Source organism: Xylona heveae, assembly GCF_001619985.1.
Source record: "Xylona heveae TC161 unplaced genomic scaffold L228scaffold_4, whole genome shotgun sequence".
Lineage (NCBI taxonomy): Eukaryota > Fungi > Ascomycota > Xylonomycetes > Xylonales > Xylonaceae > Xylona > Xylona heveae.
In genome coordinates, this window is record NW_017264196.1 from 1,338,935 (window position 1) to 1,354,626 (window position 15,692).

The window sequence follows — 15,692 nt, forward strand, 5'->3', positions numbered from 1 at the left end:
TCAAGAGCGTCAAAGTAGCTGCTCAGTCGGTGGATATATGTTTATGAATAATGACTGTTCAAGAAAGCTATTGAATTGGAATACTGACTATTAGAATGGAATTACATGAAAAGAGAAATTATGTGCTAATGAAATATGGATGCCATGTCCGAGTCATCTCGCTTCCGATAAAATGAATGCATGTACACGTAGAAGAGCGTTGATGAATGAATCCAGAGAAAACGGCGCGTAAAACTCCTGGGCCTTTGCGGCCAATGCCATGTAAGAAGGGTGAATTGTGTTGAAGCACAAGCAAAGCAGAACTCCTTATCTGCAAAAAAAAAAAGAAAATGTCAAGCCAATGTGCATTGTATCATGGAAAGTTCCCAAAGGAAAAATCCTCGGCGGACGAGCGATATGGGATAAAGACACTCAAAGCGATCATTGTCCCAAAGCAAGGAATAAATAGGGGATTTTATAAAGCCATCGCCACGACAGCGGCTCCACCCATCATAGCAAGGATATCAGCACCGCGGATCGCGGCAGCATTAGTCTGGAGACCAGGAGCTGAGGTCGTTGCGCTAGATGTGGTGGCAGCGGCACCTCCGGTGGTAGAGGAGGCAGCTGCTTCGCCCCCAACGACAGTTACGGCGGTGACAGTGCTTCTGCTTCCGTTAGGAAGCGTGGTGGTGTGCAGCAAAGTCGAAGTCCTTGAAGATACCCTTTTTGAGGACGAGGAGCTCGACGAACTTGAGCTGGGACTGCTGCTTGAACTGCTACTACTTGCGCTTGTGGAAGAGGAGGTAGAGCTGCCGGAGGCCGAACTGGAAGTTGAAGATGTGGCGCCGGAGCTAGAGCTAGTAGCACTCGTGGAGGAGGCAACGCTACTCGTCGCTGCAGCGCTCGATGCAGGTGTGCTCGACGCTGGGGAAGAGTTAGCAGATGCTGAGGTGGAAGTAGAAGCCTGGCTTTCAGAAGTCGGGCTCTCAGAAGTCGGGCTCTCTCGCGTACTTGAGGTGCTCGACTGCTCAGTCTTCGTCGTGGATGCTTCAGTGGAACTAGGAGTAGTGCTGCGTTCGGTGGAGGTCGACGATTCATGACTTGTCGTCTGGGTGGAGCTCTCGGTGGTGTTGCGTGTGGGTGCTTGTCGGCGAACCATGGACATCAACAACTTAGTAGCCACAGCTGGGTTATCGTTGTGTACGGCTTCCATGGCAGTACGATCCTCTTGAAAAACGCCATGTTGATATTTTATCGGCGAATACGCATGCAGAGCTGCGTGAATATCCCCTTGAGGAACGCTATCCAGAAGCTGCTGGAAGGTCTGAACATCATCCTTATCCTCACCGCCGTCATTCACCTTGGAATCGGCTAGTACGACGGCATTCAGACATGAAGATGCAACTGCCAGAAGGCAGAAATCGCGAATGAAGCGCATGTTGATGCCGTTGCAGTGGAAAAACGACCGAACAGTCTGGTGCTGTCGGGAGTGCTGTTTCTGGGAGGCGAAGTATTCTCTCTCCGGGCGACACAAAATGTCGTTCAAGTAACGATGGGTGGTCAACCTTTCCGTCTTGTCAGCCTCAATCCTACCTTGCCTTCTTTGTTGCTGAGCATAAAGAAATCCGTGTCAGCTTACCAGAAGCGTCGAGCAGAGCGATGAATACGGATAAATGCAGATTGTCGCTAGACGGGAACGCCACAAACACAATAATGGGCGCCGTGTACAATTCTTATGTGAGTCGGTAATTGAGAGTTGTGCAGAGAGATTTGGTGGGGATGCCACTCGTGCAGGGGAGTATGCAGGTATCCGACCAAGAATGGGAGCGACTGCGAATCTCCTGCTTAAGAGGAATTTCTCCTACTGGGCCTGTCTAGGAGATCGATTGTATGGAATTGTTGCCCGTTGAACTTGGAAAGGGTCAGAGTATGATGATTTTGAAGATCAGTGACGAGCTGGATAAAAAAAGACTTCGCGACTACGATGAAATTGAGTCTACGAGTAAGCGGCGGGTGGCCGCGAATGCCTGCATAACTTATACAACAAGGATCGTGCTCAGCCAGGTCTACTTCTACCACATTTTTCCAATTGGAAGAATCACCACCACGACGAGACTGGCCCGCCCATCTCAACCGTCACTCTGCGTTCATGCTAGTCCCATCGTTAATTGAGCCATGCAGAACGGCTCGGCTCTTCGCTAGGGCCAAGGTGAGTTTAGCTTGCTGTACCGCTGTACTGTAATGCTCTTCCTCTGAGCTAATTGGGAAAGGATGACAGGGATCACAGGCTGCTCGAAACCCCAACTAGGCAAAGCCTACAAAACCTCATGATCCCATATGACGTTCCGGGTCTGGCACCACCGCGGGTTGTGGACCCTCTCTGCCAAGTCGATCATTCAAGCATTCCCGCCCTCGGTACAAAGCTATTTCGGTATGTCAATGCTGCTTGGCCTTTGGAGATGCGACTCTTTTGCCAAGTTTTCATACCAGGGAAGCTACGTCCAAATCCCCACGTCGCTGCCGTGCCAGAAGTGTCCAGCCTTGGGCTTTCCAAAGGATAATACATAGCCTGCATTGATATCGGTCACAGTGCGCTTGCAATCAGCAGACAACCACATGTAAGCTTCTTGTGTACCACGTCTCGTATCCGCAGCAATCTGAAGGTGGGGGTGCCAATTCGTCAGATACGAGGTCCATCCACGAGGCAATGGGATTGGGGAAAGATGAAAACTCATCCAAACTCGGATAAACCCGAAGCTACCTTACTCCGGTACTTCTGGTCGCAGGGATATCTTTCGTTAAAGGGACACTTACAATTTGGATTAGTAAGCTAAATCATACCGTCTGTGAAATTTCACCACTTCAAGAAGTAGCTACCATTTGTGTTTATGACATTCTGGCAATACTCCAGCATAGGTAAATCCTAAATAATTGAGCAACTCATCTAGCAATCCGGCCCTGATTGCCTCACAGATTCGCTCAATATACTCTTGTGATAAGGCTCCTATGCCTGAGTAGATAGTAACTACTATTGATATATACTAGCTAATATATACCTTAGTAATGTATTTCCCAAGCAACGTGGCCAGACAGAATTCTATACAAAAAATATAATTATATTTCAATAATTATTGTAAAATTAAATGAATATTTCTACCATGGGGACTAGAAGACTATGTCTGCTAGCTAGATTGTTTATAGGAAGTTTGCTCAATATTTTCCATTTCGAAAAAAATCTATATACTATTTTTAGTATCAAGTATATAATTCGAGAAATAAAATGCAAAACAATCCAAAAATATTTAAAATGATTATTATACATAGATCTACCCTAAGGGAATCAAGACACCTAATTTTAACTAAAAACAACACATTTTTATTGAGGTATAAATCTTGTAAAAATACATTTCTCGTATTATAATGGAAATCTGCCTGGCCGGGTCGGTTGGAAAATATGTTTAAATATATAAGTGATAGCTAAAGGTCTTATGATTCAAAGTAGAATGCTTGCTAATAGCGAGACATTTCTCTTGTAATATATATAAGATTTGTTAGATTATTTCTTTTAACTATTTCTTAATGTAGCGATAGGTAATGCTTTACCTTGCTAACAATTTACAGCACCTCAAAATCCATTTGGTTTTTACTCCTCAAAATCAACTAGAGTCGGGTTCGCCATAATAAGTACCGACTGAGGAGCGGCTTTGCTATCCTTTTCCGTGCCTAAGCCATGAGATTCAGTCCACGTTGCGCCTAGATTTGCAGATTGGGTAAGTTTTCCACTGCTAGTTTTTGACGTTTCTCTACAGCTCATTCAGCATTTAACTTTATCAATTAGTCCATGGGTAATATGTACTGTACACAGCCGTCTTCCTTTTAGCTGTTCCCTTGTTGCATTTGTGTCTCACTGTACATATCTCTGCATTGAATTCCCACATCTTTCCAGTGGCGGATATCATGACGAAAGCTTTCGAATAGTACATGAATTTATAATTTTCCTTCTTGCAAGTCATGTCAGAGGTCACGACACATATGTATCACTTTAGACAGTCCACGTCGTAATTTTAAGTCAGGAAATGGATGCACAGATCCTTGCAAACCTTTAGTTCGGGATTTTCCTGGAGGCTGGTGATAATGATAGATTCACTCAAGCACTTGCAGTTTAAAAGTCCTCTTTATTTAGGTTGTGATCATGTGCTGTAAACCTCCCCGGACCAGAAAGGATCATACGGCTAGTCCGATCTCTTCGGTGTTGGATCTGCTTCGTTCGCCTCGTGCAGTTCAGAAATTCTATCCTGCTTAAAAGCTTAACGTAACAACCAGAGGGAATAAACACACATCATTTGAGAATTTTGCGTCTATTGCAGTTTCTCTTCTGCCTAGCAGCATCTGTACTACTTATCACAATAATTTTGAAGAAATGTGCCGACTGTATATCGATTATTTAGAGTAAACAGATTCATTGAAGATGACGGTGCTAGATGATTCAAGGGTTTGCTTGTCAACAAGTCAGTTCCATAGACTAGACGGCCTTGGGACTGTCTGCCCATTATTTCGTTCTCCGTGTGTATCAAGTATAACTCTTATCACTTGCAATTCCAACACATGAACCATGCTGGTCAACAAAATTATACTAGCTATTCAATAATTCAGCTCCACTTGCAAGCTAGTATATGAAAAGCGTGTATATGATGGTTGTCTTCTTTGGCACATTTGAGTTCTAAATACAGTTTTGACCAAGGTTGTATAATTGACCGAAATCCCCAAAATGAACCTCCTGCTCTAGAAGCAGAAAAGCTTTGCCCCTCCCCACTGCTCCCCATGGTTCAACGCACAAAGTCGGCTGGTGCTATTGGATCATTGCATCAATACTCTATCCACCTACAGGAATGATGCAACGTGCTGCAGTGTTTGTAAATCCACCATAGTCGATCTTGCTGCAGCGAGAATCCTTGGGAGCATCGAGATACTGTGCACCATACTTGATTTGCACACCGTTGTCGTCATCTGAAAAGCAGCGATCTCCCGGGTGAAGGCTCACGCCATATGGCAGGTCTGGTGCAGTAAAGTAGCACCAATTCTCGTTGTCTGCCGCACAGACACATTTGAACAGATAGCCATCACTGTTTCCTTCGGTGTAGACCATAGCGTGGACATATTCGTATGGCTCATAAGAACCTTTGCCTACTTGCGGGACCTTGATCGAAAAGTAGCCCGAGGCAATGCCGCCCGTTCCGTCACTCCAGGCCGAGACAAGCTGAGAGGCGAACGGCAAGCCGATGAGAAGGCTGGACAAGAGACCAAACTTCATTTTGGATTGATTGATGACTGCGGAATTGGTATATTAGATTAGCATGTTTTTCTAAAAGAAAAATAAAAATAAAAAAAATAAAAAATAAACAAATAATAATAATGACAGTAATAAAAATGAGACCGGCAAACAAGATATTGACTTACAGAGATGCAATAGTTTCTTGAAATATCCAATGCTATCGTACTTTGATGTAGAATAGAATATAATGCAAACAAAAGGGAGATTCAAGGGCAGTATTTATATTGCCTGTTTGTCCTAGGATTCTCAGATTCTGACAATATCCTTGCATGAGCATTCACGTCACTAGCATGGGTTGCTTGAAGTTGTCATACGTTTCTTGCATTGTGAAAAGCTTCGATACGGGCGATCGCAATTTCTGCTCATGATGCATCTCGATATGAATGGGGGCCGTTTCTGCCAAAACATATCTAGAGACTCTAGTTAGTATCCTAGTTGTCTAGCCCAATTGTTTGTGCTGGGCCAATGGTGATACCATGATCCGATTCCCAGCTCAGTTTGATCCACATCGAGAAGTGTAAGGCAGGTGGTAGATTGGAAAAGCATTCCGCAGGTCTCCTCTCTCGGGTTGACACAATGTAGGGAATTATGCTAAGCCATAACAAATACTATCTTTCGGCGCGGAATTAGGGACCAGGCAACGAAAATGACTTGACTGTGCCGCATGGTGGAGATGCTCAGGTGGAGAATCACGATAATTATTGTAGTTTGTCCAATGGATTAATAATGAATTTGTCAGATTCGATTCCAACATCGAACCTTGCAGAGGCCAAGTTGCCGTCAGGGCCTTTGTAGGTAGTGTGGCGATGTGGATCAGCTGGAGGCTGGAGCCTTTTAATTTTTTGCCTCGGGCCCTGCTCAGAAGCCTGTCTACTCGCAAACCGCTTGCAGACTACAGCGGTATGTCGAGCCATTTTCTTGGCAAATAATTAGCGTCTGTTACTAGGGAGAAGCAGGGACGGAGGCGGGGAAAGAGTTCGGAGCTCCCGCTGCCAGTTGGTTATCTAAACGGATTGAATAATAAGAACAGAATTTAACAAAACAAAATAGAAATAACGATTTAAAGCCCCCTTTAATAGACAAAACATTTCCAAAGACACGTAATCCAAAGAGAAAATAGGCTAATTAAAATCAAATGCTAGAATATTTGCAATATCCACACCAAATCTCCATTTCACAACGGTCCTATCAGTCCAGGTCCCTCTGTTATACAGGAGCCTGTAAAGATGATATGTGCAGCTTTCTCAGACCTGCGTAGCATTTCTATGCATGATAGTTGCAATAAATGCTTCATGGCCTCTTTGTGGACACTGGAGTCCCTGGAGGGTCCGATGGGTTTGATGACCCTTGACACTACTTTACAGCAAGTGAGATTGACTATTCCCCATTTCAACCAAGTCTTTATCAGAAGGTGATTAGAAATTGATATTTGAAATAATGCACTGCCATATCCTCCAGTGTTCAAAAGCGCAACTTGTAGATCATAGCTTCCGCTTGTTCAGACTTTGACCCTGTTGGCGCAAAATTGGAGGACTAAGGACCACTTCCGCCCAAGATGGAGGAGAGATTTTGCTCGAGCAACTCCACAACTGGACAATTGCTGGGGCTGTGGAGCAATGAGCGGTATCTATCCATACACTTATCTCATAACAAGGCCATACTCCGGACCGAAGTAAATAAAGGGAAACCCCTGAATTCACATGGCTTGCATAGTGGCTCTGCGCGCGCCATCTCCGCCCCTCTTCCTGCTCCAAATTAGCCTGTCATTTCCGCCCCACCCCTCTAAGCAACCCCCCGGGAGAAGGCCCCCACGGTCAAGCTCCGCAATTCTTGTAGATCAAGATACTGCCAGACCAAAATGACGGAAGTACTGCGGTAAATGAGTAATATCCAAACTCGGAATTACCAACTCTTATCACTGTAGCTCACCACGCTTCCTAATAGTATTCGAAAGCAGACTCTGCAATCTTTGATACGCAATAATAAAGCTTTCCCATTTGGTAGAATGGTATTGTGGGGGGTCACTAATACGTACCCTTTTCGCCTTGCAATCGCGTTCCAACCACCAAAACAACAAGTGCCGCCCGCGATTGCGCCACGAAAACGGGGCCTTGAGCTCTCACCTCTTCAGCAGACAGAGATTATAGGGGCTAGAAAGACTGGGAGCACTTATAAACAAAGATACTATGCCTCATAGGGTTCAAGCTGTTATACAGGCTGAAGAGTGGTATACTAAGTCTTGATTTTTCGATAGAAAATATCCAGAGCATCTGAAAAAGAATCGACACGAGCATCACAGCAAAGGGTCAACTATCGTCATAACTCTTCCTTGAACGTCCACCCCTTGTTATCTTCATCGCGTTTATCATTCGGCCCCCTCGCGTTCCTGATCTCCATTCCTCCCTGGGTATTCTTCGCTATTATACTCTCCGTCATATTCTTCATCCGCTTCATTTACATCGAGCACGCCACGAATGCGACGAACGCCGTCGGCCAGGTCAATCACCTCCAATCGCCATGCCTTATCGCCCGCAAGTTCCTGAAGCTCCTTGCGTAGATACTCGATATTTCTGGGATCAAGATCTAGCCTCCTTAGATCTTCATCATTCAATGACTGGACTCCCCTTCCTTCTGCCCTTGAAAGCCCCATTGCGACAACTTCCAGAATCTGGTCTTTCTCTCCAGATGTCTGTGCCTTAGCAGCAGCATTAGATGACGTTTCAATGTACCGACCATCACCACCGACGTCCTTTTTAGCCCCACCCTCGATTCCACCCACAATTGGCCTGGGCTTAGAACCCTGTTCCTCTGCTGGTTCATGTGCCGCCTGAATTAACTGTTGCTGAATCTTAGTAGCCTTGTGTGTTTTTCAGGCAGGTATACTCTGTATCATCCTCTGGAACGATCTCATGGTAGGTGATTGCATTAGCTCGATTTTTGCGAGGCGGAAGAAACACTACGTCGTTGCAGAGGTGGGGTGTATAAATGACCTTGAGACATGAGCACGAATACCCTCATCTTGCCATCCTCTGAAATGTGGGAGCTCTAGCAGTGAAGTTGCGTGGCCAAGTGCCCGTGTCGAGCTCAGAGTGCGGAGTACTTTACTTCTACGGTCGTGTAAAATATTCAAGTAACAAACATCTTCCCTGTAGAAAGCTTTGGGCTGTAAATCCAGGATGTGGCACAGGTGGGGCGGTCACAGTTCTCAAGTAGATTCAGCCAACCGGGTGCCTCTGGTGAAACAAACACCGCGGAATTGTAGTTAAGAATTAATTGGCGCTTCTCCGGTTTTTTCTCCAACTACTTCTGAGAGCGGTTAAAGGGCAGCGCTTAAGCCGCCAAGTGGATCGCATGGGGATTTACTTATGTCATTCGGTTTTCTTGCGCGTCCTTAGCTACGCTCTAGTCAGTCCACCCCAGCGGTCAACGTGATACTCCAATAGCCCGTGTGATCTGTACTCCGTAGCTCATCAGTTTTCAAAAAAGTTTTGTGGCATACGCAGCCAGATTAAGAAAAGAAGAGAGATGATTTCTGTACGGAGGTATGAACGGTCCGAACCCCTCTTTTTCTCCCGTGACTAAAAAGCTATTAGAGTACTTCGATATATGCTCATTTTAGTCAAGGATGGCATTGCTTTCCTTGGCCCGGAAGACTTTTTTTGATTAAACAGGGTCTGGGGCTGATCTCATCTTGATGCACAGCCATTAATTCATCTTTGGGCAACGATTCTTCTCCACATGCTCCACCCCACCATCAAGGATTATACGAGCACTCCGAGAGCAAGCTTTGATCATGGGAGTACCGTACGTGCAAGTCGATGCTCCACCTATCTCTTTTATGGGGTCATGACACCAAACGGGTGCGCAAATCTCCATCGGCCAATCCTCCGAGGGTTCCTTTCAATGCTGGAGGCGTAGAGCGGAATAAAATTCATCATGCTCTTTGGGGTGTTCGGAAAAAGGACAAATTCAAATCTATCAATCCGCTCTACTTCAATCTATGTGCTCCTTGTGTTCCTCTTCCTATTTCTTCTAGCTGTGCATTTTGTGCGTATCCATTGCGCAAGAGATCCCACTTCATGGTTTTTTGACCCTGCTGAGGGCTATCGTCCTGCTTATTCGTCATTTCGGACCGACCAAGCAAACCAGTTTATCGATAAGCTGCCTCTAGATTCAGCAGCCCGGCAAACATCGAAAGGAGCCAATGGAACCAGCCAAGGTCCGAATCTCTGCGTGGGGATCAGCTCCGTGCCGCGAAAGGGTGCTCGATACCTCCGTCCGCTGATTGGGTCCTTATTGGGTGACCTGACTGAAGAAGAAAGAGAGCAAATTCATCTCATCGTCTTAATTGCACAGACAGATCCGCATGCTCACCCGGCATACTCGGAAGGTTGGCTCAGCACACTCGCTGATCAAATTCTTTTATATGATTTCGACGATGAGCAGATTGCACACTTGAAGAAGCTGGAGGCTGAGAAGGGTCTCATGAGAGAAAAAGGACTTTTCGATTATAGATATCTTCTGAAGGCATGTTATGATGTTGGCGCACCATACGTTGCCATGCTAGAGGATGATACTCTTGCGCTGGATGGCTGGTTCCATCGTGTGCAAAAAGCGTTGAAGACTGCAGAAGAAAAGACTCACGCAAAGGGCTCAAACAAATGTAAGAAACGCCTCAGTTGCACTTGTTTGAAATATAATGTTGACTCCGAGGATGAATGGTAGGGCTATATTTGCGATTATTCTATACTGAGGAGTTTCTTGGATGGAACAGTGAAGAGTGGCCAGTATACCTTCTCTCATCTGTCGTCCTGGTCACATCAATGGTCGTTATCCTGCTAAGCATGCGTCAACACTTTTCGTACACTCGACGGCTACTTTGCAACAAAACAATCTTGGTGATATGTGGGGTTTGCATGCCATTATGCATTTTGCTCTTCTTCGCAGCAGGAAGAGTAACGGTGTTGCCTTTGCCGACTGGCGTAAATGAAATGCCTGCCTTCGGGTGCTGTTCACAGGCATTAGTTTACCCACAGGCCAGGGTTCCTGAGCTACTGGCTTGGTACGAATCAAAACAGCTTGGTTTTATAGACATGCTCACGGAAGAATTCGCCAATCGGCACGAAGAAACCAGATGGGCATTGACCCCCAGTGTTTTTCAACATGTGGGGATTAAGAGCTCCAAGGGAAGCGCCAACGAGCAAAAGTCAAAGCATAACACTATAGTGACGCAAAATTTGTGGAATTTCGCTTTCGAAAGAAATGATCCGCGGTCTCTTCACGTGGAGCATCGGTATATCACACATGATCAACAGCCATTGCTTGATGCTGTAGACGGATCCTGATCATGAAAAAATAAATAGAGTTCTCAGATAAAATAAAATTTAGATTCCGTTCCAAATAGTTCCAGAGTTCATTTGATCGACGTAAAACGAGAATACTGTACAGACTTGAATATCAATGGACAGAGACGATCTGAGAAATTCGTAGTATAATGCCACCTATGTTGGAGTAGAGAGCGCTTCTTGAAACGGCGAAAAATGGGGGTATGATCTTCGTGAATACTGAACATGCCGCTGATACTGCAAAAGATGCTACTGTGCGAGAATCGGACTTTCTTCAGCAGAATTCCAAGCCTCGAATGAGGATGGCTTGACAAGTAAAAAAGAAGATCATTTAGGAAAAGAGTAGAGAGTGACTTCACGATACGAGGTCTGCCAAGAAGCGATCCCGCAGGCAACTCTTTAACGAAAGTTATCCCTGCGACCGGAGTTACCCTTCAGCGGTGGTTGCTACCAACCAGGTCTACCTACCTAGGATACCTAGTATGTCTCGCTACTTTTGTCATCACATGATATCAGCCAAGTGAGAGGTAGTCCTACCACCGTCTTCGCTTAAAGCTATTTTTAGAGAGTCAGAGAGCTGGTGCAACGGCTCAGCACGCCGAGAGCGTGGCTAGTGACGCCTACCAAAGGTACCTAGAATTTCTCTTACCAAGACGTTCTCTATCGTCTTATCAGCCACATCGTGTGAATTCTTTCTCTTGCACAGGTCAATAATTTTCAGTGGTCAAGTCGACTTCAGAAGAGAAATACCCAAAAACGTAGCGAGAAATCAATTTGAGAAGAAGAGCATCAAATGATATTTTTTCATATGGAGTCAAGCTAGAGAAAATCCATATAGTACAACTAAAAAACCGTTCGAGGAAAAGCCTGAGCTATCAAGGAAGTCGACCGCCTACATCCATCAAGGGGTATCGGCACAACCCAACCAACTCCAAAACCCCTCGAGAGCCAAAGGACAAATTGATAAGAGTACGATGAACATAAGTCACTTGCATTTATGATCCCTCTCCTCGTTGAGTCTGTGGACGATCTGACCTTGATGAGGTTGGCGGGGTGCTAGCGTTCACTTGACCTTCCTCGGTCACGTCTTCGAGAGACTTTTGCCGGGGAGCGGCGGGATCGACGGCGGCAGCCAAGCTCTTTCGGGATCCACGTTCAGACGGATCAGGGGGTGGACTTTTAGCACGCTCCTTCTCCGCTTCTCGCTCTTTTCTCTCTTGCAACTTGCCCCGAAACCAATCAATCGGGCCCTTCTTTTCGCTCTCCTTGGGTGCCGTAGCAGTAATGGTACTCGATGAAGCGGTTTCAATATTGGACTGCGGAGCATCTGAGAGACCACTTGGAAGGGTTTCCTGTGCAGACTGATTTTCAACCGCCAAGCTCCTCCGGGCTCGACTATAGCTTCCTACAGTACTCGTGCTATGTTCCGCTCCTGCCTGTGAGCCCAGTTGGGAGCCGCTGTGTCCGGACCCAAGGCGCTGTTGTTCGCTCTTGGGAGAGAAAGACAATCTCCATCTACGGCGTTTTTCTCTTTGTTCCACAGAGTTTGGGTCGTCGGATTGTTCCATATCCGAGTGATCGGTAATAGAGGAATGCGAATGATACGATAAAGTAGGGGAGACCGCCGGCCGCAGGGTGGCACCGGAAGCTTGATGCATAGAGGAATCGTTTGGAGCCTGCAGTGAATGTTGCATGGCGCTGTCATTCAATTGGAGAGATTCTTCACCAGGCGGTGTGGGTTGCGTATTTGAAAGTACAGGCGGCGAGAAACCGGAGTCGCGATGAGGCGTGTCTTCTCTGGGATGCGATGGCAGCTCAGGAACGGGGCCTGGTGGAATGACAGGCTCGCTCGCGGCAAAGTTGCCATGCAAAGAGTTCGTGGAGCTTTGAGCGCTTGGGTTTGCACTCCCGGGAGCACGTTTCTTCCGCAATTTATTTGGCGGTCGCGGCTCCTTTCTCTCTGTATCACTTGACGGAGACTTGGAAAAGATGCTCGCAAATCCCCGTTCCTTGATAGGAGTAGTGCCGGCGTGTTGGCCCAGAACAGGCGGTGGACTGAGTTCAGTCTGCTGTTGGTCAGATGTGCCAGCCGACTCTTGGGTTCCATCCTTTTCAGCGGCAAATGGAACACTGGCCACATTTGCGGGTTCTGCCTTGGCCAAAGATGTCGACGGGGCCTGAACATGTTGATCCGGCTTGGTTGGTGGCTCTATGATCTGCTCTCTTGCAATCGCCGGAGGCTGTGCAACGGCTGCCACGGGTGAACGGCTTATAGCGCGCTCTGGCTGAGCATTCTCTCCGTGTCGATTGAATCGGTGGGAGGCCAGAGCAGGCGACCGCTTCGACGGGACAGTATTGCTTCGATGGACGCCGCTACCGCCACCTATGCCATATGCAGGACTTGCCGGGCTAGGTGAGGTGGTAGACTGCTTTGAATTGCGGGACGAGACGGACACGTTTCTGCGAACGCCACCGAATCGTCGAACACTGTCGGCACCGGCACTAGCATTGGATGCCGTCCGAACAACTGGGGCCTTAGCTTGTCCTGGTCGCGGTGTAGATGGCGTTCCGGGTTGAGGTGTTGCGGGACCGCTTTGCACTTCCTTGACAGTCTTTTCATCTGCAGCTGTGCCGCTCATGCCTATCAGGAAGTTGTCCTGATTTTCAATCAAAAAGACCAGAACATTCTGACACAAGCGGTACTCTGGCGGCGCCATATCGTGCTGTGGATGCGAAAGCATGCCTGGCTGGAAAATAGCTGCTAGGTTGGCCGCTGTCATCCGGTTGATGTCAGATTTTGAGGCAAAAACGGCCAGTAAATCAAGTATGTAGAGAAGCAGCTGTCGATTGAGTGGGGGGAGCTCGGTGATCAATTGTTGATACTCTTTAATAGCCGCATCGTAATCGAAATCTCCCGAGTCCTGGTTTTGAGCCTCTAGATCTCCAACAGCCTGCGTTTGATGAGTGCGCAAAGGCTCGCGAAACCGGTCATAAAACTCCAGAGGGATTATCGGTTCCGGGAGCTGGTTCAGATATCGTCTAAGGATGTTGGCGGCATCGTGCACCGTGTAACCGCTCCAGTCCAAGCCCTTTCCGTAACGATCCGGTGAGTCAAAAAGAGTTTGCAGATCTTTGATGCGCTTTGCGGAGCCACTCAAACGGAAGATACCCTCAACCGTCGTAGCTAAAGCATTAAATTTGTGGTTAGAGCCTATTTGAAATCTAAGAAGAATGTCAACATACCTTTTTCCTTCAGATACACACCGCATTTTGCAACAATGATGGGCACATATCCGTAAATGAAGCTTTGCCCGTTTCCGTCGGTGAGAGAGATGGCAACATTGGCGTAACGGATGCTGACTTGAAGCGGAACGCCAAAGATGCCCGTCGGAGCTTCCACTAAACGGTTTCCCTTGTTAGTTGAAAATACAGGGTAACCAAGCGCAGGCGATCAAAGCATATATAGTTCGGCTAAGCCTGAGCGGAAAGCGAGACCAAATTGATGGAGGACAGAAATTGTGCCTCCGAGATCGTAACATGTTTCTTTGACGGCCATTGAAAAATGTTTGGAGTCTCAGACGCCCTATACATGTTGACTGAAACAGACATTGCGCAGTGTTACGAAGGAATGAGGTGGAACAAAAAAACGGAGAGGAGAAGAAACAAAAACAAAAGCACACTTGCTCATGTGAACTGGTCGCGAGGGCAAAATTCTTGGACTTACCTTTATCCTCCTCCCTCTTTGCGTTCTTTTTAAACTGTCTCCACCATGAAATTAAATCTCTTTTTGATGGCGGAGACGCGGCTTGGGAAGATGGTTGAGCAGGAGCATGAGTTGGAGGCAAATTATGCCGTGCTGACGGAGGAGGTTGGTTTTTTGTCGCCATGATAGGCAGCAGAAAAGGCCTTGTCAGGACCTTGGTCAGGGTTGAAGAACGTTATTCCAACAATTTGGTGCTCTCTGTTGTGCGATGACGATGCGGCACTACTCTGCACCGACCTGCAATCCAAGCAAAAGCGAAGGTGCTCTCAGCTCGACGCAAGGCCGATGGCAGAGATAGCAAACTATCTCCACGGATTCGATTTTAACAAAATTTGCCTCGGGGCCGAAGAGGTTCAAAGCTATCTTATATCTCAAGTCGTGGAAAGAAGCCGTTGCGGTTGCATGTACTCTCAGCTGGTGAAACGTGGGATTCGCGAATGCGGACCACGACGCGATCAAGCGGAACGTGAGGTCTGAGGTGTAGAACCTTTTTGTCGCTTCTCGACAAGATGCACAGCGAAAGATTTTCCTCAGGTATTTGGTCGAACGGAGCACTGGAGGATCGACGTGGATGCTGTCGCAATGAGTGGGATGATGTCAAGCAAGTCAGTTTGACAAAAGGCGGATCGGTGGGTGCGAGGGTCCTTGTACCGGTCTCGCAGAGTGAGCTACCCAGGCTGGGGGCGATTGAAGTTGGCCGGGGTAGGGTCGGGTCTCTAAATAAAGGTAAAGCAGGAACGGCCTCGGGGCGTCCTCTGCAATTTTTAGGCGCAGCAAACCGAGCTGCCCCGGGATTTCGAGGTAGAGGACACTGATGCACCGACTCTTTTCAAACTCGACTGAGACTTCTTACACGGTGTTCATTCGGACCTGGAAAGGTAGCGAAACAAAGCAGGTCCAGTGTCCTTTTAAAATGCTTTCTATTGAGAAGACTACTACTACGAATCAAGCGGTCGATGGAGCTCTTTTTTCATGCAAATGGAGAGGTGAATGTCCCGAAACGGGTGTCACGCTTCGCTTCTTCGTCTCGCTATCCTTAAAAAAAGTCTTTTCTTCTTTCGTGTCCTTGGTGTCAAGCTATTTTTGCGGAGAGTGGAGGTACCCAAGGTCATTCCCACCTATCCGTACGAGGAGTAGAAGTACTACGGGTACGGAAGTAGTGCGGCGGCATGGGTTTCCGGTACTCTTCTAGCCTGAGCGGCTGACTGTCCAGACGCGGTAGTCGTAACTTCTCGACCGCGCTCTTCTGCAGTCTGGACGGTACTTTCCCTAG

At 47.1% G+C, this 15,692-nt stretch overlaps 5 protein-coding genes across 5 annotated transcripts; 1 reads left to right on the forward strand and 4 right to left on the reverse strand.

Annotated features, from left to right (window-relative positions):
- Positions 1-236: 236 nt before the first annotated feature.
- On the reverse strand, positions 237-1,657 carry L228DRAFT_119626 (hypothetical protein). The gene is made up of 3 exons (XM_018328977.1): positions 1,619-1,657; positions 991-1,544; positions 237-903 (listed from the first exon to the last, which is right to left on the reverse strand). Exons 2-3 carry the CDS (start codon positions 1,415-1,417, stop codon positions 455-457), a joined length of 876 nt encoding a protein of 291 aa, XP_018189112.1. The 5' UTR covers positions 1,418-1,544; positions 1,619-1,657; the 3' UTR covers positions 237-454.
- A 2,883-nt stretch (positions 1,658-4,540) lies between these two features.
- Positions 4,541-5,680, reverse strand: L228DRAFT_282271 (hypothetical protein). Its single transcript, XM_018335980.1, has 2 exons — positions 5,437-5,680; positions 4,541-5,307 (listed from the first exon to the last, which is right to left on the reverse strand). The coding sequence occupies exon 2, from the start codon at positions 5,288-5,290 to the stop codon at positions 4,853-4,855; it is 438 nt and encodes a 145-aa protein (XP_018189113.1). The 5' UTR covers positions 5,291-5,307; positions 5,437-5,680; the 3' UTR covers positions 4,541-4,852.
- Positions 5,681-7,456: 1,776 nt separating this feature from the next.
- On the reverse strand, positions 7,457-8,386 carry L228DRAFT_246345 (hypothetical protein). The gene has a single exon (XM_018332392.1). The coding sequence runs from the start codon at positions 7,959-7,961 to the stop codon at positions 7,677-7,679; it is 285 nt and encodes a 94-aa protein (XP_018189114.1). The 5' UTR covers positions 7,962-8,386; the 3' UTR covers positions 7,457-7,676.
- Positions 8,387-8,791: 405 nt separating this feature from the next.
- On the forward strand, positions 8,792-10,959 carry L228DRAFT_119672 (hypothetical protein). Its single transcript, XM_018328978.1, has 2 exons — positions 8,792-9,974; positions 10,037-10,959. Exons 1-2 carry the CDS (start codon positions 9,248-9,250, stop codon positions 10,654-10,656), a joined length of 1,347 nt encoding a protein of 448 aa, XP_018189115.1. The 5' UTR covers positions 8,792-9,247; the 3' UTR covers positions 10,657-10,959.
- A 692-nt stretch (positions 10,960-11,651) lies between these two features.
- Positions 11,652-14,543, reverse strand: L228DRAFT_238114 (RhoGAP-domain-containing protein; the record flags this gene model as incomplete). The annotated part of the gene is made up of 3 exons (XM_018331002.1): positions 11,652-13,840; positions 13,900-14,055; positions 14,381-14,543. The coding sequence occupies 3 exons, from the start codon at positions 14,541-14,543 to the stop codon at positions 11,652-11,654; spliced, it is 2,508 nt and encodes an 835-aa protein (XP_018189116.1).
- Between the last annotated feature and the right edge of the window lie 1,149 nt (positions 14,544-15,692).